The 25,245-nt window shown below is 45.2% G+C and overlaps 1 protein-coding gene across 1 annotated transcript in view; it reads right to left on the minus strand.

Annotated features, from left to right (window-relative positions):
* ATP12A (ATPase H+/K+ transporting non-gastric alpha2 subunit) overlaps nucleotides 1–25,245 on the minus strand; it is a 129,525-nt gene that overhangs the window by 83,938 nt on the left and 20,342 nt on the right. The window contains exons 2-5 of the mRNA XM_085647250.1: nucleotides 23,654–23,809; nucleotides 3,606–3,665; nucleotides 2,617–2,820; nucleotides 1,922–2,035 (exon numbers count right to left, since the gene is read on the minus strand). Of these exons, the coding sequence (XP_085503376.1) occupies nucleotides 1,922–2,035; nucleotides 2,617–2,820; nucleotides 3,606–3,665; nucleotides 23,654–23,809 (534 nt within the window). The remainder of the gene's footprint in view (nucleotides 1–1,921; nucleotides 2,036–2,616; nucleotides 2,821–3,605; nucleotides 3,666–23,653; nucleotides 23,810–25,245) is intronic.

Consider the following 25,245-nt stretch of genomic DNA (forward strand, 5'->3'; position numbering starts at 1 on the left):
AACCACTCTACGGAGCTTTTATAATTGTCGGTGGTAATAAGAGTATGCTGCATGGAGGACCAACTAATGCAGCCAGATGTCTTTATGCGTGGCTGGACTTTTGTTAATGCTAAGGTAGCCTTGAAACATTTTCAGCATTTTCCATTACACTTGCCATGCGCAAAACTATGCCAATACACATAATTAAGAATTCGTTTTTTTAAAAAAATCCTATCGCAGAGCACAGGATCAATGAGAATAAGCAGGGTGTGAGCGGCTGTTTGTATTATGCATGATTTTACACCATTTTTATGCGCTAAATGAGTCTTTGTTTCCAAAATTGATGCAAGGACCTATGTGGCTCTAAAAAAATGGCGCAAATTGCTATACCAGTATTTTGCGTCACATTGTGTCATTTTTTTTAGCTTTTTGGGAATTTTGCAAAACTTCTGTAAAGAAAATATGTAAATTCCACTTAGGTATGGTATGCCAACTATGTGCCAATGAATATACTCCACATTTCTTTGGTGAAGAAGCATATTCGTTTTGCTTATTTACACAACCCAATGCATTTCGGGTCAACAAAAGAGACCCTTCTTCAGGGGTCTGCACCCCTCCTCAGGTCCCTTCATGTGCTTCTGTGTTCTTTACTAGCAAGTCTGTGATTCGCAAAGAAATGTGGAGTATATTACAGTATGAAAACAGAAATGAAATAAAAGACATGATTGTAAAGCTGGATTGAACTGGACGTAATTTTTTCAGTGAACAGATCAAATGAAAATAAGACCTCAACAGGTCTAAGTATAATTGTGCGCACCTCCAACTTGGAAGTGAGAGATACCACTTTCTCCTGAATTCATTGTTTAATAGAGAGTGTTCTTAGACAAAACACTAGGAGGGAGCAGCACACCGAAAAAAAGAAAGAAATCTATACAATTAATGGTTCAAAAGAGTGCCAGATGGACAACTAAATGAAAACTCTAATTATGCAGCACATTCTCTGGCACTATTATTTTCAACCATTTGAGCTAGAAACACTTTTTTCAAATCTGCATATTGTGTGGTAAATTGTGTTGTAAATGTGATAAATCCATAATTATGTGGTATATCTTAAAGTTAAAGAATCACTTTAATCCACTGGCACACATCATTTTCCATGTGTATCCATATACACACACACAAGCACACAGACAAACATACAATAATCAAGTGTAAGCTAAATATGCTGTTTTTCAAATGTTGTGCAAATTCCTCAAAGGGTGCTAACATTCGCAAATTAAAAATCCTGTTCACATTTCAAGCTCTCTCTTTAGTTTAACCCTTCAAAACATGCAACCCTTTTTATTCAAAAGCTAATCTCTCAAAAACCAGTGATCGAATTTTCGCCAAAGCAAGCAAAAACACTACTCTGAGTAAAGTTCTACTCTCATGCCAAGTTTGATGCAGTTCTGTTAAATGATTGAACCGATTATGCTGTAATGAAATGCAAAGCTCTCTATGGCAGATAAAATGGAAATAATCTGCTGTTCATGCTTGTAAATTTAAGCTGATCCCCTGGCTAAGGAAGGTGCGGTGCAGGCTGATATAAACTCCTGACAATTCAGGTAATTGGCCGGACATGATGAGGACACAACAAACCCACTGTCAACGCAGTGTTTATTTCAAACCAGCGGACAGAAGTTGGGCGATCAACGGAACCATAACTCAATAAATGGGTTATGGTTTCTTTGATTGCAACCATTAATGGTGATTATGTATATTTCTTAATTCACCTTAATAATGTTGCAAATCTGCCATTACTACAGGCTGACATTGTGAAACAAAATATTTTTTACGCTCTACAGCAAAAGTAAAATGGCAGTTCTGACGTAGGGTGTTGGATGGGTGGGAGAGGGAGTGAAAACAAGATATGATATAGGAAAAGAGAATAGCCACAACTTACCTGCGGAATCATTTTGTTAAAACTGGACATGATGTTTGTGCTCTTTGCCTCCTGGAAATATGCGAAACATCCGGTCAGGATGACCACAAGGGCCAAGACAATACCTAAGTAGAGCTGTCCAAGAAGATAAAAACATATTAGTAAGCCATCTACTGTGGTCACCCAAGTATATTTTTGGCTCGGATGGCCTTCAGTCTCAGAGAAAACTCAGTCTGTAAGTATCAGAACCTGTGTTTGCAGTCTTTTCCAATGGCCCTTCTGATTCCCCAGCCAACGCACTGTCAAAAAGAAGCTTGAACATGTCCATCAGTAGTGAGTGGGTGGATGGGTAGGTGGATGGATGGATGGATGGATATTGTATAGGAATATGTCTCCCCGTCAGAAAAGCCAAATTATGTTTGTCCATGGGCATTTAAACGTTAATGAAAGCAGTGATGTAATGCAAATAGTCAGACCACCCTGAAATTTGCTGAAGCTATTTTCATTTGGAATGAGGGATGAAGTATCTATGATCAATTTTACACAAGTTGCACAGGCCAGAGGAAGTATTTCTTGGAATCTTGTTTCTTGGTCTGGTCCTGGCTATTATCCATGTCCTTACCTGCCTATTATGGTCCATTGTGAAGCAAAGCTTTTAAAACCAAGCAATGCAAGGTTTAGACTTTGTAACTAATGCAGGCATTTTATGGACTTACATTATCTCTTGCCGTATGGGGGTCTCCTGCATACTGTACAATGTATGCAATCTCGCATAGGATAGCCCCTGCCCACAGAAGGAGGGAGAAGCCCCCCACCATCTGCTTGAGAAACTTGATGATTTCCGGAGTCCCCTTGGGTGGGGTGAGCGAGTTGGGACCATCCCTGGCGAAGTACTCTGCTGCTCTTGCACTGGTGAGACCCTGCAATAGAAACAGGAAATGGTTGTATTTGCGAAGTCCAGCATAGATATGCGAAAAAGATTTTAGGAAACAAGACTCTTTCTGACAGAAACTTTTACAATGGGGTTACCTGTGACAGAAAAAATCTTTTGGGGGGAAAATACCCAAAAACATTGCAGGAGGAATTATGGACGTACATGGAACTGTTAATTAGAGGAGCCTTGACCGGTAGATAAATGAAAATCAGGGGCCGCCTGGTCAGATACAGAATTTAAGAGCTAGGACCGCTCAACTGAAGGTAACTTTGGGAAGATTCAATGGATGCACATTTGGAAATCATTGGGAATCCAGTGCAGAAATACATTTGAAACAGTGGTGCAGCCCCTAACCAATAAATAAGGGTAACACAGGTGGATTAGCATAGACACACAAGGGAACCCTGTTGGAACCTCATCAACACGTAAGGAGAACAGTGGCCTACTGAGCACACAAGGGTAATTTGGAGTCACTATTCATGCAAACAAAGCAAAACATGGCAAATCTGCTCAGCCAGAAGAAGAAAATATTGGAAGGAGGTGCCACTGCACATAGAAGAAAACGTTGACATAGTTCTACAAAGACACATAGGGCAATAAATGGCGAACCCTCTATAGGCATGCAGTGCAACAATGCCAAAGCATCATAGTAATACAGCACAGGAAAAGATGGAACATGTCCAGTCTGTGCTAAAGATTGTTGCATCAACATATGGATGGCTGTGTGATGCAATAGTTTGTCCATCTATATATTAGATGTACCACTCATACCTTAAACTGACTGGTGGTGTACTTTTCTTCAAGTTCTTCAGGGCTCAGTTTGTGGTCCTCCTGTAAATTAAAGAAAACAATTAAATTCATATAAAATGAAAAGAAGCCTTTTGATTTTGATGTGACATGGAATGTTTTGTTTTCAAAATGCAGGACACAGTGGACCTCAATCTTCTAATGGAGTCCGCAAGATCCCTGGCTGACTTCCATCTGCATTAAAGCCTATTCGTGGTTGGAAGCTGCATTCCTTGCAAGCCTGCCAGGAGGAGGGGCCATGAGAACCGAAACAACAAGGTAGTACCACCACCTAAATAACCTGGACACTGTTGGCTGCTAGAGCAGATTTGCGGGCAAGTCACTGCAGGGCAAACACCAACACACATCTGACACAGGTGACTGCCCCACGGTGATTGCTGTTGTTGTTTTTTTTTTTTATTTAACAGGTGGTTCCTTCCCATAGTCCCATATCCCCACTGCCCTTCCACCCTGCCCACTGGCGTTTTGCCATGTCCAAATGTTTAATTAGGTGCTTCAGTGCAAGCAGTGCTATGACCATCGGCAAAAAAATAGTACAGGGTCCACATAAGGTTGGAGCAGATGTGACAGGGTAATTCTCTGCTGTGGTCTATGCACAATATCAGAGAGCAGCTCTTCCGGAAAGGAGGAGGCGTCATCTTGCTGAGCACATTGGAGTGGGAGAGGGTGATATCACTGGGCAAGTAAAACTATTCTGAGAATCTGACTGTGGGAGACACAAAATATTTTTTATAAAGAGGTGTCTTGTTCCTCCCTGCCCTGATCACAATCATAGCCTAATTTGGCTATTATCCATGTATGAAGAAACAGAAAAAGATATGGTCTTGAAAAATTATTTATCATACCTATGTCAATACCCTTGACAGGCAATGAGGTAGAGGATTCAGGCGCTGAACTCTAAAGTGATTGAAAAAAACCAGATTGAACAATGAGGACATGACTAGGATTGCTTTGCTGGAGATGTTCCATGAAAATGTTGATTGCCATGGAAGGGAAGATGGTCGGTTTTTAATGAGAAGTACACAAGCAAAATGGTGGCTGTGCCTGTGGGGTGATAATTCTTGTAACATTGTGGACATCCATTCCTCAATTGTGGTAATTGTTCCTGTATCATGGTGCTAATGCGTGCCATATTGTGGTATGGATTGATGGTGCCTTCCCATGTGTAATGCTGGTGTTGACTTAATGGTAGTAATTCCTGGCATATTGTCACAATAATGGTATGGTGGTGCCAAGCCGCAAATGTAAATAATTTTGAATATATTACAGTTCAATAAGCCTTAGTCACAGAAAAGAGGAACCAGTGCAAGTGAACACAGTACTGCGTACATTAGTGTGCATGGTTAGCAAGCTATCTTTCCAATACCCACCACTACTGATGTGCTTTGCAAATGATCTGGTTTTGAAGAGAGAGTTGATCAAAATGAAATCTGTAGCATTTGTAAATGTTTTTTTTTTTCTTGAGACATTTGTACATTGATCTACAGTCCATAGTGTTCCTGTGTGAGGACTAAGTCTGCAGCCAATGGCTCTTCTGCATGTGTTACATGCATGCCCTTGCATACCTTTGTATTCATGTGCTTTATCTCTAATGTACCACATCTCCATATATAATAAATTCTCCCCATTGACATCAATGTGTAGATTCTAATTCTCAGTATTTATATAGGGTGAACGATCAGAATTCCATTAAATGCCTAGATCTAGCTCTATTTTTATTGCACCCATAGTATATCTGTGTCGAATTATTTACTACAATTTCTGAGGCTCCTGGTATTCTATTGTGTTTGCTAGGTCCATATCCAATGTCATTTCAAAGTGGTGACAAGGCCACCAAGGTACAATATATTCAATCAATCAGTCAGAATTTTATATAGCACGGCTACTCACTCGTGAGGGTCTCAAGGCGCTCAGTGTGAGATTAAGCCTTGAATGTATGATATCCCTGTTTTATATATTTGTCTACAGGCAATGGAATCCCACTGTGGGGGACAGGTTTCAGCGTAAAATAAATGACCTTATGCGGATTCTAGGTTTACAGCCCATGGTAAAACAGAGTGAGGGATAGGTCTTCAACATGTGAACTTACCTTGTACGCACTCTGTCTACAGCCATGCTATATGAGTGGGGTAGCTAGATTTTCAATTTATGATATCCAAATTTCTAAAGCCTGGTTTACACTTTGTGCATGCTTTGACTACCAAGCAAAACCAAAGGAAATGATGGACGGAGTGTTGAACATTGCAAGCACTCACCCCCAGTCAACTGATCTCGGTTTAATCCACCACCGTTCTTTAGCCCACTCTGCCACCCCAGTTCAGACATGGCCATATGCAAATCAGTCTGACCCTGTGCCTCATGGGAACAGTCCAGCCCGAACTGCCAAGCCATGTCTTCCCTGGACCGGAAACAAGCTTCCTAGGACCGGTTTCTGGCATTTCAGCCGTCTTCAGCCAGGCTTTGACTGGGTACGAGTGTTTGATTGGTTCTGATGCTACGTCCATCACCACCCCCTTTTGTACCGCTTTGTTCGCCATAAGTTGGCAGGGTATGCTCAGACGTGAGTCCCTTGCTCACTTTGCCACTGGATTCAAGCAAGCCTGGCTGAAGACGGCTGAAATGCCAGAAACCGGTCCTAGGAAGCTTGTTTCCGGTCCAGGGAAGGCATGGCTTGGCAGTTCGGGCTGGACTGTTCCCATGAGGCACAGGGTCAGACTGATTTGCATATGGCCATGTCTTTACTGGGGTGGCAGAGTGGGCTAAAAAACGGTGATGGATCAAACCCAGATCTGTTGACTGGGTACGAGTGTTTGATTGGTTCTGATGCTATGTCCATCACCACCCCCTTTTGTACCGCTTTGTTCGCCATAAGTTAGCAGGGTATGCTCAGACGTGAGTCCCTTGCTCACTTTGCCACTGGATTCAAGCAAGCCTGGCTGAAGACGGCTGAAATGCCAGAAACCGGTCCTAGGAAGCTTGTTTCCGGTCCAGGGAAGGAATGGCTTGGCAGTTCGGGCTGGACTGTTCCCATGAGGCACAGGGTCAGACTGATTTGCATATGGCCATGTCTTTACTGGGGTGGCAGAGTGGGCTAAAAAACAGTGATGGATTAAACCCAGATCTGTTGACTGGGTACGAGTGTTTGATTGGTTCTGATGCTACGTCCATCACCACCCCCTTTTGTACTGCTTTGACTACCATGCATGGTATTCCTCTGGGGGCAGTGCTATGTGTACAGCTCGTTTTACATTTAGTATTGGACTTGGTCTCTATCCAGAGGTAGAGTTAAGACTTGCAAACCATGATAAGTGTAAGCACTGTGACACGCGGTGGATAGCCAGAATGTAAAATGGTTCTGCAACATCCAGTGGTCAGTCAGAAAATTACAAAAACTGTGCACAGTGACAGACATTGACAGCTCAGATTATCAAATGCTGTGTATCAAAACCCAGTGGTCAGTCATATTATAACAAATTATGTGTGCTGCAGTAAGACCTAACTGTTCTGAATATACCAATAGCTGTGCTGCATTCAGATACTTGTGAGTGTGATAAGAATTGTTTTGCAGCAATACCCAGTGATTATTATTAGAATGGCAGTGGTTGTACAGTGCTTAATTTGAGCATGTGGTTTTGGTGCTCGGTACCAGCACTTATTTGTCATACTGGCACTTATGACAGTCTGCCACATGGTGGCGCTGTTAGACTAATTTCGACCTAAGTACAACCACAGCTGTTTATCAATTCAATAGACATTAAAAATGATTAATACCTGCTGCCCAAGCAAGTCTTATAGCTTTGGGGGCCTAGAATAGTCTGAATTGTTACACTTGTAGGAGTGTGCTGGTTAGTAGTTGTGTTGGTGCTGTCATTGGCAGAGCTGGCAGGGGCAATTGGTGGTGCAAGCTGCAGTGGCCTCCTGATGAGGACCTTGGCACTTATTTTATTATAAATTAAACACTGGCAGCTCATTGCCAAAATGGGATTAACAGGGTGTGAAGCAGTTTCACCCAGGGCAGAGGCGTTGGGAACTACAGGGTGGGGTGGTGCTAGAGAAAGCAACTTGAGAATTGGTTGTGCGCAGTACGAGCATAGAGCCGCCTTCGGGTTCTTTCTCTTTGAAGAGTAGGCAGTGGCTATGAAGGTTGCATGGGCCCTAACGCAATCGGTAACCCCTCCCCATCCCATGGTTTAGTAGTAAAAAAACATGTATTTGCAATGCAATAGGTCTTGCGTGTGCGAGCGTTTAAGCTATTGGCATTGCAAATGACTATGCCTTTAGTTTATTGTTTAAAAATCAACCCATAAATAAACTGCATTGTTATTTACAATGCAAAACCAAAGGAAATGATGGACGGAGTGTTCATCATTTCCTTTGGTTTTGCATTGTCATTTACAATGCCAATAGTTCAAAATCTCGTAAATGCAAGACCTCTTGCATTGCAAATGCTTGTTTAGGACTTGTGCCCTGAGTATTTGGGACTGAATATAAAAGCTCCAGCAAACCATGTGACTTTTGGATGAGCTCCGAACACTCTCGTCTTTCCTCTCTCATGCTTACATTGCTGTTTTTCTCCAGTAAGCCTACCTGTGTCAGTGCGCTTTATAAATAAAACTGATATTAATAACTCCTGGCACACTTTGGGTATGTTCACTTCATTGAAGAGCTCCCTCCTCTTTGCTTTGTTTCATGGACTTAGGGTTATAGGGCGGGTAACATTAGGGGGCACTTTGCTTTGTGTGAAAGAAATGCAGGATTTCTTATAAACCCTTCTGCTGTCTAAGGACTGACATTCAACAAGCTTCAGCTGGTGACAAGAGCTGCCTAGAGCACATCACGGAGCCTCTCTGTAAATGAGACGTGCTTGTATATGTGCTTCACAACAACTCTATGCTGTTTGTATGCATTGTAAATGCAAGGGTTACTCTTACCCCAATGCATTGTTTCTTTGTGGCCGCACAAGTGCTTTAGAAATGGCTCGTTGTTCAGGGAAATATAAAAGCGATTGAAAGGATACACAAAGAATGTGGGTGGCAGTATGAAACTGTTTCTTGGTGCCTACGAAGGCAAGTAGCCTTCCAGCCTTGCTGTGTAAACCGTGTAAATCCATAAAAGTCTGAGCCCTAATCGTAACAGTGAGAACAAAACAGAGCCTAACAACAAACCGCTCCCAAGAGCAGAGTTTAATGCCAGGCAGAGACAGTGTCTTCAGAGAAAGTGGATGCCGTTCCTGCTTTCGCTCGCCTCCGGGGAATGGGTTTCGATTCTGAAAGTGTGCCAGGCACATGTGAATTACTACAAGTGGGAGTCAAGTCTGACAAGCACGAGCGTCTGGGGCCGTGGGGGGGGGGGAGTGTTTGGGGGGGTGGAATTAGTGATTAGACCTGTCCAATTTCGCATTCTGGTTAGGAGCAGTGTGAGGAAGCAGCGCACGCCGGATAGAAAAGTGCTGATAAGGGCTGCAATTAATTAAAAACATATACAGCAGCAAACCGTAAGGAGACTGTAATCAGGCGGTGCCCCCCTGTCTTGAACGGAAGAGAGCTATCGGCTGGCGAGGCACTATGATTGGGAATGCACCAGAGGCGCAACTAGAGCCAAATTTCGGGGGACTAAGAAAAAATGTAGGGGGGGTGGGCTAAATCTTTAAGCAATAGGCAGAGTGGAGCTGAGTTTGGAATCTTTAAGCAATAGGCAGAGTGGAGCTGCAGGGGCTCTTAGAAGGGGTGAAACAACAGCGAGGCCTCATTAACATGCAAATGGTCTTTTACAGACCTGTGAAGTGCTCGGGTGCGGCTGTGTGAGTTCCCGGAAGGCTGTCTCATCCCGGGCTGCCACACACGACGCGGGGGTGGGGGGGGGGGGGGCTGAAACCCTTTGAGTCCAATGGGTGTTGCGCGCCTGGGATGACAATGTAAGAGGGGCACTGGAGGGAACCTATTGCAAGCAGCAGGCGGGAATAACGTTGTGTTAAGGGATCACAAAAGGTCTTGCAGTCAGCGCATGCGTGCTGATGCTCGACCTAAAAAGGCATAATTGTATGATTGGGATGAAGTGTGTCCCTCGCATCCCTGAGCCCTGGTACCACTGCACCGGCAGCACTAGTTATAGGTAAGCACCTGAGAGAAGGACTAAATATGTTTCTTAAAGAGTAAAGTCAAAGTTTCTCATTCTAAGAGCTAGTTTACATTTCAAAGGTATTGGTAAATTAGTGGTGTCGATGTCGCTAATGAATGCAAAGTTCAGTTTGGCTGGAGGCAAGGAAGGTGGAGGAGAAAGCCTGGGGCTACACAAAACTTGATTGAAATGAAAGCTAACCGGCAAAACTGGAAATATGGGCTTCGGTCCCCTAGACCAGGGGACGAACTACAATCTTCCACGACGCCACTTGTTTACCAACTCTGGGGTTTAAACATTTTGCTTCCTGTTGTGTGAGACAGGAAGGGGGAATAATTCACCATTGTGGTTGTTTGTGTTATTTTCTGAAGATAAGACCAACAGTACAGTATTTAAGTAAGGTAATGCGCCCGGTGCAGGATGTGTTTCCTCCCCAAGAGGTCTATCTTGTGCCAGATCAAACAATAGACACCCGTTCAACAGTGTAACAGCGTCAGTCACTATAAAACGGTACAAAACATTATGAAACATTATAAGTAGGCCAGGCCATAGACATTGTATGAAATCCGGATCTTTGAGTGATCTGAAAAAGTCAGGGTTAGTCCAATCAGGACGCAAGCAACATCCATTGGAAAAGACTTTAAATACTTGCAAAGCAAATCAGAAACGTAACAAAAGTAACAAAAATAGACCTCGTCAAGTCCAACTATACAAGACAGATAGAATAAAGGCTACTAAGCACCTGACGATTTTGGCTGTACAGTCCGAACAGAAGACACATCATACACATGAACCGGAAATGGAAAACATTTGGGGCGGGCATAATGAGTAAAAATAACAGGGAAGCCAGTAGGCCGGGGGTGTGTACCTGTGTGAGGATGAGAAGTATAAAGATAGCACCTGCGACAGGGGGCTGTCAAAGCTAGTGCCAGTTAGTGGGGGGGAGGAGGAGGGATGGTAAGGGTCTGGTCAAGGGCAGGGGGAGGAGGAGGAAGTTCGGGAGATGGTCTCAGCCAAAGGGGAAGGGGATACGCCAGTGGTTGGATCCTTTCTAGAGGAGGGCGTGGGGAAGGGTCTGTGGGGAATTATGGGGGGGTAAGTCTGTGTAGGTCAATGTGTAAAAGAAGGGATATGATGAATCAGGGTATCTTGCCATTGCGGTCAAGGGAGGGGGACCAAATGGCATCAAAAAGGGCCACCTTATCCTGAAGTCAGTTGATTAATCATTTGTGGCCTGCTGCCTAGAACACTTCAGGCAGCCAATCACCATGTGTGGGTAAGGGGGGATAGTGCCATAGGCTAAAAATGCAGCCGTGGTGATAGCCATTGCCAGTAGCCTCCATTCGTTATTGCTGAGGTCAGGCATGCCTTGTGTATCATGTAACATGACGAGAAGGAGGGTAAGTCAGAGGGATATGTCTGGAATGTGTGTTGCCTATTTGATTCCATAACCCTAAGATAGCAGGGCAGTCATACAGAATGTGTGTCACAGCAAGACTGGGTACACCTCCAGCATTGCAAATAGGGTAGGAGGCCTGCTTCTGCGAGTTTCTGGGGAGTCAAGAACCAATTCTGTCCCAGTTTAAAGCGGCAGAATTTAATTTTGGACCCTCGCGTTCTACTATTCAGTTCCTCCACCACCACCCATTTCTAGTCCTCCTGTGTGTATTGTTCATGAAGGATGTCTTGCCAGGAGGTGTGGAGGTGGGATAAGAGGGGCTTTGAGTCCAGTTGATATACTAGTAGATTGTTGAACACCGACACGTATCCTTTGTATGCTCCCCATAGAGTATGGGGAAGGTGAGAGATCCCATGGTCTTGCTCCCAAAGCGTGACCTAGACAGTGTTGCAGCTGCAGGTAGTGCCATAATTGGGAGTTGGGAAAAGGAAAATCAGTTTGCAGGAAATCAAATGATTGCAGCATCCTGTCATGGACCATGTCTTCCAGGGTGAGGATCTCTGCAGATACCCATTCTCTCCAGTATAGTGATCGGTTGCCCACTTGCATGGCAGCATTATTCCAGAGAGGCGCCTGGGTGTGGAGGCGTGCAGGGCTGTATAGTAGTCTGTGTACGTGATTCCAAATTCACACCATAGTTTGTGCTATAGGGTTGTGGGTGAGTGTTGAGGAGGCACCATGTCGATAGAGTATGTGACACCACGTACCAAGCGAGCCCTGAAGAGGGGATCAGCTACTACAGGGACCAGAAAGGAGAGTTGTGCAAGATGTAGGTTCTAATAGTGAAGCTCTATAAAAGGTGTTCCCAGTCCCCTATTTTTCCTGTTTTCAGTCAGGTTGGAAAAAGACAATCGAATTCTCATGTTGCCCCATATGAAGGATTTAATATCCTTGTCTCACTCGCAATATGGGCAACCGGATAATGAGCAGCTGCATACCCAAGACATACGTAAAGCAAGGGGCTATCACCATTTTGCCTGCCTGTGACCTTCCCCAAAGAGACATGTTGAGAAGGTTCCTTTCTGCAAAATCTGCTTTCAATCTGACAATAAGGGGATCCAGGTTATACAAGATAATGTTTTCACACCCCAATTAATGAGGATTCTTAGATATTTGTCTTTTTTGTTTTAACTGAATAGGAAAACTAGCAATGGCCACTTTTGTCTTGAAATAAAGACAAAATAAAAGAAATTAAAGTCTGTAGTGTTCTGACGGTGTCTGTGAGGACGAGCAGGTCTGCATATAACAGTATTTTGGCTTCGCCCTTGGAAATAGATATTCTTGCTATTCTGGGGGATTGGCTGGGGGAGTGTCACTGCAATTGGTTCTATGGCTAGTAGAAACAGCAGTGGGGAGAGGGGGCATCCCTGTCTAATTTCTCTACACACTGGAAAAGAGTCTAAGAAACTGCCACAATTGACCTGAGCTGTGGGTGAAGTATAAAGCCAGAGGACCTTGGAGATGAAACCGTCTCCCAGACAAAACTGGTGGGGGGTCCTGAATAAGTACCCCCACACGATGTGGTTGAAAGCCATTTCTACATTGGGGAAAGGGTCAAAGTGGCTTCTGAAGATGTATTGGAGAGCCAGAGAAGGTGTACCAGGATGCGTAGATGATGTCAGGAGGATCTGCTAGGAAGAAAGCCCACTTTAAATAAGGGTTGGGATGACTTGTCTGAGTCTTGATGCAAGGATGCTGGCTAGAATTTTCACGTCTGTGTTCAAAATAGAAATCCACATTTTACTCTTTGCCTGGTTCCGGCTATACATGTATGACGGCTTTGTTAGATGTATGGGAGACAGACCATGTCAGATACACTTACTGGGAATGCAGTATGGAGTGCATCCACTGGTTGTATGATAGAGGGATGCACGGCTAAGCCAAACGGGCCTCTCCCATATAGCCCGAACCACAAATGCGTCTTAACCACACATTTCTTTACCACGCATGCCTTTATCATGCAATTTTGTTTTAAAGCCATGAATGGTAGGGGCATATGCGTGGTTAACTGCACCACTACTCTGACCACCCTCCCCCTGCCTTACCATACCCCTACCTTCCACCCCTCCGCCCTGAGGCCCAAAACCTTCCTGAAAACTACCCCTTACCCTCCCCCTGCCCTGAGGCCTAAGACCATTCTCCTTTACATACACTACCCCGACCTCCGCTCCCTGCGCTGTCCCTAAAACCACCCCTTCCACTGCCCTGCAGCCTAAAACCCTGCCCCCAATTTAATAAAAACTACCCTGATCTCTCCCCACCCTGAGCCCTAAAATCACCCCATACCTAAACAACTCCCCAAAACCCAGCCCTTAAAACAATCTCAAACCCCTCCCGAGCACTAAAAACCTGCCCCCTCACTACCCCCCAAAAGCAACCCCCAGACCCACATACCTGTCCACCTTTGAATCTTTCTGCTCCAATGCTTCTCCCCCTGTCCCCACCCATCGTGAGCACTAGAGGGCATCTGCCTTAACCAGGCATATGTGTAGTTAAGGCACGTGTTGTTCGGGCAAGCGCAATTACGCTTGTTGTGTCCCGGTACGAGTGGCTCTGGCCGCGTTGTTCCAGGCGTTCCACACATCTATTGCTTCCTCTTTTATCCGGTGATAGATTCACCCGGGAAGCCATCTTCTCCAAGTGCTTTATTGTATAGAAAATGTGTGATAGCCTGTGCCACCTCTTCTTTAGTGATTTCACCACCTAAGAGGCTCCTCTCATGCTCCTCCCATCCTCAATGAGGCATGGTAAGGTTACAGTGTCCAAGAACGCTTCCTAACGCTGTCCTTCCTTGTTAAATTTGGAGCTGTAGAGTTCAGAAGAAAAGACCTAAAAGGCAGGGTCACTGGGATTATGCAGCAGGGGTGGGCCAAATTATATGGCAGAATTGAGTAAATCATGTGGCAAGAATAGCCAAATTATGCAGCATAATGCGCCACATTGTGTGACAGTATTACTTCATAATTTTCTTATTTTTGCACTGTCTGGGCATTGATTGCACATCATTAGTACCAGATTAACACCCAAATATAGCAATAAGCAACAGAAACATTCAACCTTTGAAAAGATCCTTGCACTACATAGCAACACATGCAGCTGTGTTTTTAGTAACTATTGAACTGTTGGAGCTACCAACAAGATTCTTTAAAATCAAAATCTGCAGATTATGCAGCAGATGATGGATTATGTGGCAAATCTATCAAAATCGCCATGGTTGCACTATCGCATGATTCCAGTGGCCTGTCTATAGGGCCCATGCAGTCCAGGACTGCATTGGGCACCAGTTTCCAGTCAACTACAGTCACCACATGGGAAGAGTTAACTCAGTCAGGGGTCTATGATGGTGGTGCAGGAAAATGAACCTGGACCCATGAGGGGCATTGACTGAGCCCACTCTACAATATTGGAGCCAACTCTGAGTTTAGCGAAGGTGTATCATCCATTTGTACCAGTCCATGTTTGGAACACCATGCAGAAGTTGGCTTTGTGGATAGGAATGACCACTCCACAAAGTCTAGAGCTCATTGGTTTGGAAGAGGGCAGGGGGGAGGACGCACGGGCAGTGGTAGGGGCTTTGCAGGTGCAAATTACTTTCCCGACTCAGTCCAATTTATGATTTTTTTGCTTCCTTCTGGGAAAGGTGTGTCTCTTGAAGTAGGGCGTTATACACTCTTTGAGAGGTGAGATAGGACTGTATCTTCTTGTGTTTCACGTAGTGGGTTAAGGCATTCATACAGAGTGTGATAATCATGAGTGGACAAGACGGCAGGGCAATGCAGGTGATGGGGTAGAGGATGTGTCTTGAGCAGCCAACATGGCACACGTGCTCTGAGTGAGCTACGCGTATAAAGCCAATTATCCTATGCTTATCTGGAGAGGAGCTCAATATTAATTCTTCATCAGGCACCCCTGTGCTCCCTGCACATTCCACTGTGCCTGTACCCGGAAAATTGCTGTGAGTGGTGTTTGCCAGAGGCTCACCTGATTTGACCATGGGACTGGTCTGTGGCTGGTGTGATAAGGGCTTGGTATGCCCGAGGCTGGATAGCGGAAAATGCAGCAACAAGGCCTGGCTGTGGACTACTAATCCGTACCCTGTTATGCCATGATGAGAAGTGCTCCTCAGGAATGTATGATGTTACAATGCGGTCGTTACACCGCGATACGTTTACAACGCAGTCATTACAACGCAAGTCGTTACAATGACTTTTGCTAGAGGCATTGGATTTAGGTATAGTATAATTTACTATTCCAAATCCAGCCTACGTAACAGTAGGGAAGGTGTTGGAATAGTAAATCATACTATTCCTTAGTGTATAGCACCATCCAGCGCAAGTTGTTGTAACAACTTGGTTTAAAATGGCCACGCTGTAACGTATCGCGGTGTAAAGACCGTGTTGTAATGGATGTCTCCCGCTCCTCAGACCGGGGACGCTCATTCCAACCCCCCCGCAGGGTCAGCAGAGATGAGTGACACTAGGGTGCCAGAGAGGCTACCTTTGGAGCTTCTGTGTGTGCGGAAGTTGGAGGCCCCCTCCCCCTGACACTACTGGCGGGATGTGGGAGCTGTCCTGCACAGGAGCGGCCCTTTACTTGAGAGTGGTTTCTACCACTTGGAGCACTACCGGGAGAGAAGTGACACTCCCTGATGCCTTACACCCAAGCCGGCTGTAGTGCCTGTAATGGGGACAGACCCGTGGATGAGAGTGCAGCCGCTGCCCGCTCCTGCCTATGAGTTAAGCTGGGGGAGGTGAAATGAGGCTGTGACAGGACCCTGCTCGATAGGACGGTGTTTCCCTGGGAGCGGCCAGACGTGTAGGCCTCAGATTGCTGCTTCACCCACTGGGACGCTGTAGCCACTGACACTAAGTAACCACGGGGCCTGCTGCATAGCAGCGTAGGTTGGTCGTGCTGCTCCCTGGGGCCCCTGAGCTGGTTGCCCACTACATCTAAGCCAATTACTGTTACTCCACATTGAAATGCCTGATACCCTTGAATATGGGGCCAGATGTGCTCTATACTACTGGGGCTGCTCATGCTGCCTTGCCCATTGGAGATGAATGGCATAGGTAAGCAAGTCCTCTTCGCCTTCTGTATCTCGCAGGCTGCATCAGTGATACAGATGCAGAACGCAGACTGGTGTTGTGATTGACGCCTCACCACCTGCCTCACCAGAAAACTTATAACAAAGGCCCAGCTTTGGTGAGCAACAGCCACAGCTGCATACCTGAAGGCTTATGGCTGCTCATACTGGCAAGTGCCTATCCTACCATGGTACTGGCATGCAGGCCCTAGCCAGTGGATGTTGAGTACCTTAGGCAAATTTGCTGGAATCAGGCGGGATGGAGCAGCAGTGTACAGGTACTCAGAGCAAACCCTCAAAGCCCTCCACGGAAGGGGACAAGATACAAAGCGATGCTGGACCTGCCAATGACTCTTCTCCACAAGCGGGATACTGTTGCTAGGAGCAGTAGATAAAATTGGTGCTGTTTTGGAGACAAAGCGTACATCCTTGGAAAACAAGATAGATGTGGTAAAGACGGATCTGACATTGCTTCATGCGAATCACCGCAATCTGGTGGACAGTGTGCACACCACTGCGCTGACTCTTAAGGAGCTGCGTCCCAAGGCTCGTGAACTTGACTCTTCTATGTGCCTAATGGTGGAGCACATGGAGTCCCTGGAGTGCCGCATGGAGGATGTAGAAGGGCGCTCACATTGCAACAATGTCCGCATCATGGGGCTTCTGGAGGGCACAAAAGGCACTGATGCCATGGCGTATGTGGAGGACTGGTTGAGGAAACTACTATCTCCAGATACTTTTTCTCAGTCCTTTTTAGTGGAGTGCACTCACCATGTCCTGAAGCGCAGTGACATGCCGGCTGAGAGACCTTGACATAGGTTACGCCCTCTTCTTCCTGCCCTGGTTGTGGGTAATGGCAGAGGGGAAGATGCACTTCTTCAACTCTTTGAAAGACTTGTGGTAATGGTTGGACATGGCGGGCATTCGATGATGGAGCACACGCGGCGTGCTGCTGCTGCGACCTGAGGTGTTGGGGTCTGAGGCGTTGCAACAGTAGTAGTCCCCGATCATGCCGCTTGCCTGGCAGATGGCTGCACTGGACTTGGAACAAATCATTCGGGAGATGCGCCAGGCCTTACAAATTGCAGCGACGTTGGCCAACGTGGATCGTGACTCAGACCTGGATGATGTCTTAGATACATCTATAAGTGAAGAGGTTCCTCAAATACTTGGCCCTCTAGAGCAGATTTAGAGGTGCTCTCGGTATTCACACCACAGATGTCAGAGGACATTGTTTGACTCTTACAGTACCTAGCTGTGACTGTCTAATACCTCCGCTTTGTCCTCGACTGCTAGGTATAGCTGCACTGACCCTCTGCTTTTCTTTTGCTGGTTGTTCTGCACTGTGTAACCTATTTGCTCCTCTCTTTCTTTCACTGGGGGTGCAGAGTGCGGGAGGGTCCTGGTACCCCCTTGTTTTGTTGTAGCATGGCTGAAGAGACACATGGCGGGGGATGTGGTCAGGCATGCCCGGGAAACCCTTTGTGTCCTTATTCATGTGTGGATGGTAAGCTAATACTTGGGTAGCCCTGGTCATGGGCTCCTAGCTGTAATTCCTTCTCTGAATGGCGTGTCCCCATTCTAACTGTCTAGCTTTCTTCCCCATCAGTTACACGACTGGTTAACTTCTGCTGAGTTTGGTTATGTCACAGTTTGGGTGAAAACAGTTGTCCCTCTGCCCTTTAGTATTTAAACTTTTATGTTCTGGCTACTCACATATTTTATTATGACCCACGACTCCTACTGGCTGCACCACCTGTCTCCCCTTCTGCACTATGCATATTGCAGCCCCTATGTGCCACCACAGCATGGGTGTAATTTACCCACATAAATGGTTCCCTTTAATATACTTACATGAAATGTGAAGGGTATGCATATGCCTTTGCGCTGATACTCGGTCTATGCTTACCTGAAACACCACTCCACATACATTTCCTTATTACAAGACACTCATTTTATACATGTGGAGAGCACCAACCTATGACAGCTCAGGCGTGGGCAAGTATTCCCTACCAACTATTCCACTTATGCCCGGGAGGTATTCATATGGATTAGGGTGGGGACTGTTGGTGGTTGATGACAAGTTTCTGTACCTAGAGGGTAGATTTGTTATAATAACGGGCCGTCTAGACCCCTGTCCAGTGCTTTTATGTCCTATATATATGCCCCGAACTCGGAACAAGCCACCTTCCTTCATACACTTTCACATACACTCTTGAGATGGAGCGACATTCCGTGGCTTATTGTGGGGCATTAACAGTGTCTTAGATACTGCCCTTGACCGCTCCTTCCTCCCTCTAACCCACACGGTTGTACCGTTCAATGCACAGAAGCTCACAGATTGTCTCCTCCAGTCGCGAATGGTTAACCTGTGGGAGTTTCGGAACCCAGATACTAGGTTGTATTCTTTCTATTCAGCACCACATCCTTTACATCTTTGCATTTACAGGCTAATTCGGTCAACATCCCTACTTCCCTCCATTGAAAAAGTGGAATATATGGGCCAAACCCATTCCGATCACAATCACCAGACCATGCAGCTGCGTTGGGAGGCGGAGCTGCCTGACGGCTCCAGTCTGCCTAGTTGGAGGATACCCCATTTTATGCCTCTGTGGAATTGGCAGTTGAGGACTACTTTGACCGCAAGGCTGGCACCACCTCTTCTAATTTAATCGAATGGAATGCAGTCAAGGTGACGATACAAGGTTACTGTCAGTAGTTCAGGGCAACATTGAGCAGTCCATAATCACAGACATAACCAAGTTGGAACGTACCCTTATAGACTTAGAGACATGGGCTGCTGTAGACCCTAGTGCCACCAGAGAGATGTGAAAAGCATGGAGCAACCATGGCACACCGCCTGACAGATGGCAGGGCCTTTATTATGCTGCATACTCTGCTCATACACATGCCACGGTGGATAGAGCCGGCTGGCTCTTGGCCTTGCTTATCAGACAGGACCAGCTACAGCAACCCATAGTAGCGTTATGCTCCGACACAGGATCCTTCCTCTATATGCAACACTCTCAAGTGACAGTCTCTTTACCAAAACCCAATAAGGACCCACTACTTGTGGGTTCCTATAGGCCAACTGCACAGCTCAATACCAATTATAAGATACTGGGCAAAAATACTCACCAATCTTTTGGCTGCTTTGGTCCCATCTTTAGTTCACCCTGATCAAAACGGGTTTGTCCCAGCTCACAATACCTCCCTGAATTGGCACTATTTCTTCCAAGCCATGACTTATGTGTGACACGTGTGCCCTCTTTAAGGGTGTCTGGTCTTAGACATGGAAAAGGCTTTTGACTCTTTTGAATGGGTGTCTCTTTTTGCCGTATTAGTCCAATATGGCATTGGTCAACATAAAATTGTTATATACTAACCCTCTAATAAGGGTCAAGATGGGTCTCTTATAACAGATGTCATTACCATACATAGAGGGATGAGATAAGGGCTGCCGGCTGTCACCCCTGCTGTTTTCATTGGCAATTGAACTGCTGGTACAGGTGCTCCGCTACTAGGGGGCGAAGTGGGGCATCCCCCTGGGGGACGGGGTACAAGTAATATTGTTATTTGTGGATGACATGTTGCTATACATTCGAGACACTCACAATATTCATGGAACGGTTGCTTCAACCAAGACAGTTTGCCACCACTCCTGGTTTGAGGGTCAATTGGGTGAAATCTCAAATATTTCATTTTCACTCAGATATGCCTGACCCTTGTGTTTACCATGGTGGGACACGGCTGGAGTGGCAACAACACAAATTGAGATATTTGGGGGGTGATGAATTACCACTCTCTGATTGATGGCTTTGAGGGCAATGTCATGAGGGCGGTGACATCCTTGCATGCCCCGATGGCCTTCCAGCGTACGCTGGCCCTGGCGGTAACAGGTAGAGTGGCATTGCTGAAGATGGTGGTGCTGTCCTACCTGTTGCACTTCTTTACGAACCTCCCTATCCACATCCCTTGTGTGTTTTTCCGGGCATTGGAGCAACAGTTTCATGATTTCCTTTGGAACAATTTGAGATGCAGCGTGGCCCTGGTAAAACGTTACTCACCCACAGACAAGCTGCCCCACATTTTGAGCAGTATGACCTTGCCGCCCAAATTCAATGGATTGCAAGGTGGCTGGCAGGTCTATATGTCAGTCCCAGCAACGATTTCCCCCAGTTAAGATTTGACTGATTTATTAAACTTACTTAACCCTTGCACAAGAGCTAAGATACCCGATTCACTGTTAATGGGGGCTGCTTCTCACTGCTTTCACAGATATCCTCATCTCACCAAACATACGATCCCCTATGCACCCGGGTTGGCACTACTGGGCACACCAAGGCCTGGAGGGCCCACATCTGTAGCTGAATTGACAATCTGGCATGCGTTGGGAATACATACCTTGGGGAACTTAAAGAGAGATAGCACACTGGCGACATTCAATGTACTGATGGGGGAGGATGGCCTGCTTTCAGGATAGTTCTTGCTCCAAAACGCACTGCTTGCCACGATCGGGTATCACTGGGGGGCATGACCATCTAACTGCCCATGCATCACACAGTACAATACCTTCAGTTGATGGGTGGGGACAGACACCTCGTACGCTGGTTTGCTAATTTCCTCTGCTCCCACACGGCTCCTAAACTACTCCCATTGCGTCACCGGTGAGAGACGGATTTAACACGCTTCTGCATTGAGAAGGAATGGGCCGCTGTACTGGAGAGCCCAAAACACGTACCAAGAAACACCCGATTCAAGCTCATTCAGCACTACATTCTACATAGAGCCTATGTCACACCTGCCAACATCCATAGTTTTATCATACTGCTGATGCTGCTGGCCTACGTTGTTTGCAGGTAGTTGCTGACTTGCTGCACATGCTTGGATCTTGCCCCCACTTTCATACATACTGGGTCACTATCACTACCAGATTATCCACCTGTACTGATCTACATAGGTGGAAGGTATGTCACCTGGGACTGTTTCGTAGGAGGAAGAGAAACAGGGTCACCTCCTGCTTTCTGGATCAGGGCATTATAGTGACCCAGCATTCTCAGCACATGCAGATGGAAAGCCCCTGAGCTCCCACAGGTCATACCTTGAGAGCACGCAATGATCAACTGGGCACAAGCCGAGAGTGTGGCCCTGTACAGGGAGGACATGCTGGGATTATGTAAATTCCCTATTTCTACTTATTGGGATACTATTTGCAGTCTAATCACTCTTTCGTGTTCGGCAGTAGCCCGGGGACAACAGAAGAAGAAACAGTTGAGCATACGACGGCTGGACACTGACGTTGCTCATAGTATTTACAATGGCACTCCTCATGTACACTCCCAACTTGCTTTGTTGGGTACCATAGTGGTGGCTGTGTTACGTACCACTTGTGGGGTTGGGGACCGGGGGGAGTGGAGCTGTACTGTTAAGTTGTGGAAATCAATGTAATGTTTTGTTTGGATTTCACACTACATATTTATTCAAATGTATGGCTCTGTTTTTGCAGTACGATATGACTCCACCAGTGATCTGCCGGTCTTGTAGTTTCTCACAGGGTTTACTATGACGGAGTCCCTTTGCTTGCGCAGGTACATATGGTTAGTTTGCATTTTCTGATATGAGACTCGGCTGAGTCTCTAACCCCACACATGCGGTCAGGTGCAACTCATTGCTAAGTCACAACTGTGTAGTTGGCAATACTTCCCTATTGTACTGTGGCGTCCTTATATGTCATACTTACTACTAGTGCAATGTATGGAAGTGTGTAAGATGTACAACAACAACACAGTATAAGAACACTGCAATAAACAGATTCAAACAAAAGGAAAATGAGGCAGAGTGGAGCCAGTCAGAGGATGGAGAGGCGGGGCTGAGGTGAACGGCTTCTAGAACCTCAGGAGCAGTGAGGTGTAGGTAGCAGCGGTGGGTGATGGGTGGGCGGGTGGGCGTAATTAGGCCAGCCGGCTGGCGGAGGTGAAGGGTTCCAGTCGTGGGCACGGGGGAGCAAACTTGTCTGGAGGGAAGGTACGAGCAGTAGAACTGGGGTGAATGGAGTGAATGTGAGTGGGAAGAAAACAATGTTGTGAGCGCTGTAAATATGACTATCAGTGGTGGGTCTAAACTGCTCCTGTGAATCCTTAATGCTGTTGGGGTACTAGGGCCGACCGAAGTAGGAGGATATTGTTACAGAAACACCTAAGCAATGGACAGGGCTAATGGATGCGGCATGTGGTGGGGGAAGGGGAGATCCAATCTCGGGGAAGAACAACCCAGGGTAAAGATGACATAGAATATCCGAAGTGCCTACCATAAAAGTGGCAATGGTTGGATCCGTCCCTGGAGGAAGAGTAGGGGAAATATCATATCAACTCGATCTGGTTAGTACCAAGGACAAGCACAAGACAGCCAGCCAATAGCACATATCGTAAGGGAAGAGCGCACCAAATGCATACAGATCTGTAACCCATCAATCTTTTCAACTTTGGGATTAAAAGAATATATGGTTTGGAAGCCTTTGAAAGGGAAATGTCTTTTGTATTATATTATTTGACTGCAGAAAGAAAATAGACCTTTTGAGTCAAACAGGTGAGATTGGCATCATTAGGGTTAGGAGCAAGCAAAGTTACAGGTTTGCAGTGTAACTTTTTAACGTTGTAAGCGAATTCCCCTGCAAAAAGAAGGTGTATAGATATTTTCACACTATTTTTAAACTATAGAAGCTTTTAGAAGTTGGTTAAGACCTGAACAGTTTCTTTAAGAACTTCACAAAATTGTTGAAATCTTATTCTGCAAACATTGTAGCCATTTGTTTGTCCCAAACATGAAGAACTTGAAACAATTTCTGCAAACTATCTGATGTGTTTCCTTTGGCTGCCCCGCTAAGGCTGATGGTCGAACCAATCTCTATGTTGTACTGAGTATTTTGCCAAGTTTATCATGTTAAACACGGTGACTGGGTTTTCTCGTCTTCGTGTAAAATTCTTATATCACTTTCCTTCTCACCAATAACCCTCTAATACCCATGTAAACTAAATTTAAAACAAATATGCATTGTCTTACCTGGTTCGGTGTTCTGCTTTAGCATGTCAATCAGTGACTTTAGGATTTTCATATGTGAATGGCACAGCTATAAGCCTACATCACGCCTCAAATGGTCTGTACAAAATCATGTTTTTAGGATAATTTGTGTGCACTATAATCTGATGGCAATCAGTGTAGTGGGCTGCTTTGTGGCTGTTTTATTGAGGACGCCAATACTTATGCATTGGGCTACTAAAAAACATAGTGGGAACTTGAAGGTATGAGGGACAGCACTACGAAGTCAGCTAGTTGACCTAGATAGCCACAACTCACCAATTCAAGTTCCTGCTTCAGATCATCCACACCCTTGCCTTTCTTCTTCTTAAAGATTTTCTTAAGATCTTTGTATTTTTCCTTGTCTGGCCCCTTGTCCGGTTGTTCTATGTCCTTCGTCCCATTGATCTCCACAGAGTAGATATCAGGATTTGTCTGAAAGAGAATCAAACTAGATATGAGCCGCGCTTTTTAGTGGGAAGGGAAGCATAGAAGTACTATGTATGAGCAATAATGGAAGTCTAATACAGGCAACGTAATGTGGGTAAATGTAGATTGGGACATTTTGTGGGCAAGATTAGTTTACCGTCAAATGTCAACTGTCAAAAATGTAAATATGAGTTCCCCAAAAAGGTTTTTCTATAAATGTATTGATAGCACTGCAAAGCAAAGAAGAAATTCAAAGATAACGTATTGCTACTTATGTGAGTCTGAGCCAAAACAATAAGACCCCTACAAATGTCTGTGAAGTTGTCCGTGCAGTTCTATTTTGATGGGCATGCTCTGTCATTCCTCCATCCTTGCACTAGACAAGAATAAGCTCAGAAGATTGATGTAGTTGTTTTCGGTAGGAGAAGGTCCCTCACTATTGACATGTTCCAAAAATGAGCTGAGTGAGAAGTAATTTTATCTATCTGTCTCAAATCACTCTCTGTAAATTATGTTATTTTTGTGATCAATGTTAGATAGAGGGTCTTTGCTGCCATTTTGACCCTCTAAGATAACTATATGGGGTTTGATAAACAATTAAATAGTGTTCTGATTCTAAAAAGAATCATGCCTTACCTCACTTTTGCGGGAATACGTAAATAATGTTTTGTTCTCTTTTATTAATTACATTTGTTAGTGGGATTGTATGTGTGCTAGCAACAAATCCTCTAAATGCTTAAATGGTTTAAAACATTTTCCTCTTACAGGGCACCTTTTGTGTTTACGTATTTTAATTAGGTGCTCATAAAGGACTGTGGACCATAGGAAAACTGGAAATATTCTAGAGTTCAAAGATTGGCTTTCATTTCTTGGTCATGCTCTCATCTAACATAGGATTGAGGAAGTCAAGGCCCCATGGAATCAAATGGTCTACAAACACAAGAGGATAATCACTTGACCTTATCTTCCCGTTTTAAATCCCACCAGCAGCCAGCCCTAATATAAAATAACTTGTTCAGGATTGTAGAATTATTCTGGGACACGCTAGTCCTGTACTACCTTCACATAATATTTTCTAATATATTAATTTCTACAAACACAGATGGTAATTGCAAATAGGTTGCTAAATGGTCCTGACAAATACACCCCGTCCAACTAGAGTGATTCTTAGAGGTAGAAAAATATTGACCCTTATTCAGCGATGAATCTGGTCCCTAGGAAGAACCTCTATCGCCAGGTTTTAATCTTGCATAAGACAAATAACTAATAAAAAATGATATCCATCATTAAACAATTTTAATTTTTGAGTCCCTCCAAGAGGTGATTGAATTGGTACATCTGTACGACGTAGCACTACCTTTGATTTAGAACTAGGATGCTTACACAAATGCAGTTCACATATAGAGAGTTTAAGGTGAGTCCACTAGCAGAAAACCGCTGGA

This window comes from Triturus cristatus, chromosome 3_2, assembly GCF_964204655.1.
Source record: "Triturus cristatus chromosome 3_2, aTriCri1.1, whole genome shotgun sequence".
In the NCBI taxonomy this organism is placed as follows: Eukaryota; Metazoa; Chordata; class Amphibia; order Caudata; family Salamandridae; genus Triturus; species Triturus cristatus.